Here is a 1,329-nt window from a genome sequence, read left to right as displayed (position 1 = left end):
GGACGCATCTACTAACCACTAGTGCGAATACGTTCTTTGGTGTTTGCAAATTGAGCCCTCTAGTGGTGATCCCGCCTACGACCACGTGAATCACCGCCAGTACGAAAGCCAGAGTCCCTAAAGACGCATGGAGGCGACGGCAGGAATGCAGTGACATGTGCAGAACGTCTGCCAACATGCCCAGACATGGGCTTGCAAAACAAAATAGCAAATTTATCACCGAGAGCGTTCCGGTGCGAGTGATAACCTGATCTATATCTGGGAGAGGAATCACAACGCAGACCCCCCTTGCCAAAATGTAGGCCAGCAGCAACAAGCTGTCGGCACAACTCCAACGTTCAATGAATTTTCGCCGATTGAGCACGGTCGGGTAGACGAGGTAGATAGAAAGATATCTTCCTACGACAAGGAAGGGCGACAGCCCAAGCTGCAATGCAGCTGGACAAAGTGCACGCGCGAATATGTAAACAGGCTGGCGGAGGACGAGCAGGCCAAAGAAAGCACCAAATGCGATAGAGTAGAGAAGCGTAGACTCATACATTGCTAATATTGACAAGGAGAGATAAAGTCAGCGGAAAGAACAGGGGATGCACCATTTATATACCGATTGCTAGTGCGCGTAGCCTCCGCAGACAAGGTTGTGTAACCAACACTACCCGGGTCCGCCGCGCCAGCCACGCACCAGCACCATCTCCTAGTGCAACCTCGCGCCTTGACAAATACTGAACTGCAATTCTCAGACACATAATAATACTCGCGCTATTGTATCGCAAACGCTTTACTACTGCATCTGGTGCTAGTGTCGTGGACGACTCGGCCAAGGCAGGTGTTGCGGGCCTGCTTTAGTACCGTGGCGCCCATGTCTGCCATCTCAGAGCTACGGAGTGGCACCGTGTCACTCTCCAGTCCACCCAAAAGCGAAAGCATTGTACTGTAGGGTGAGTATTATCCATCAAAAGCACTATTGACCAAACAGTTGGAACTCATCAGAACTCATTAACATTTCCATGTACGAGTCCGCATGCAAGCTCTCATCCACATCGTTTGTAACAACGGTATCAAAACTCAGCCCTTCTGGCACAACATCTGCGCCGGGAGGAATAAATTCTGGGTCATGAGCAAGCGATAGCGGCGTACATTCCGTAAGTCCGTCTTCTGTATATTCGTACTCGCACATGCTTGAGTCAATCAGTGAATTTAGCGGCTGCTCATTAGGAAGCATTGCTGCGTCTCCACCATCGATCGCAAACTGAGGATTGATCTCGACACAATTGAGCAGTTCAGGCAATCCTTTTATGACGATGTCCGCTTCAGGCAAATTCTCCAAAA

General features: G+C 50.0%; 1 protein-coding gene across 1 annotated transcript in view; it reads left to right on the top strand.

Moving 5' to 3' along the window:
- Positions 1 to 121, top strand: part of BBA_10335 (uncharacterized protein) — a gene marked incomplete at both ends in the record, with an annotated part of 1,239 nt that extends 1,118 nt beyond the window's left edge. Inside the window, one exon of the mRNA XM_008605432.1 lies at positions 23 to 121. Coding sequence (XP_008603654.1) covers positions 23 to 121 — 99 coding nt within the window. The remainder of the gene's footprint in view (positions 1 to 22) is intronic.
- Positions 122 to 1,329: the final 1,208 nt, after the last annotated feature.

The sequence above is a fragment of the Beauveria bassiana genome, assembly GCF_000280675.1.
Source record: "Beauveria bassiana ARSEF 2860 unplaced genomic scaffold BBA_S00137, whole genome shotgun sequence".
Taxonomy (NCBI): Eukaryota; Fungi; Ascomycota; class Sordariomycetes; order Hypocreales; family Cordycipitaceae; genus Beauveria; species Beauveria bassiana.
This window is presented reverse-complemented; position numbering and strand designations above follow the sequence as displayed.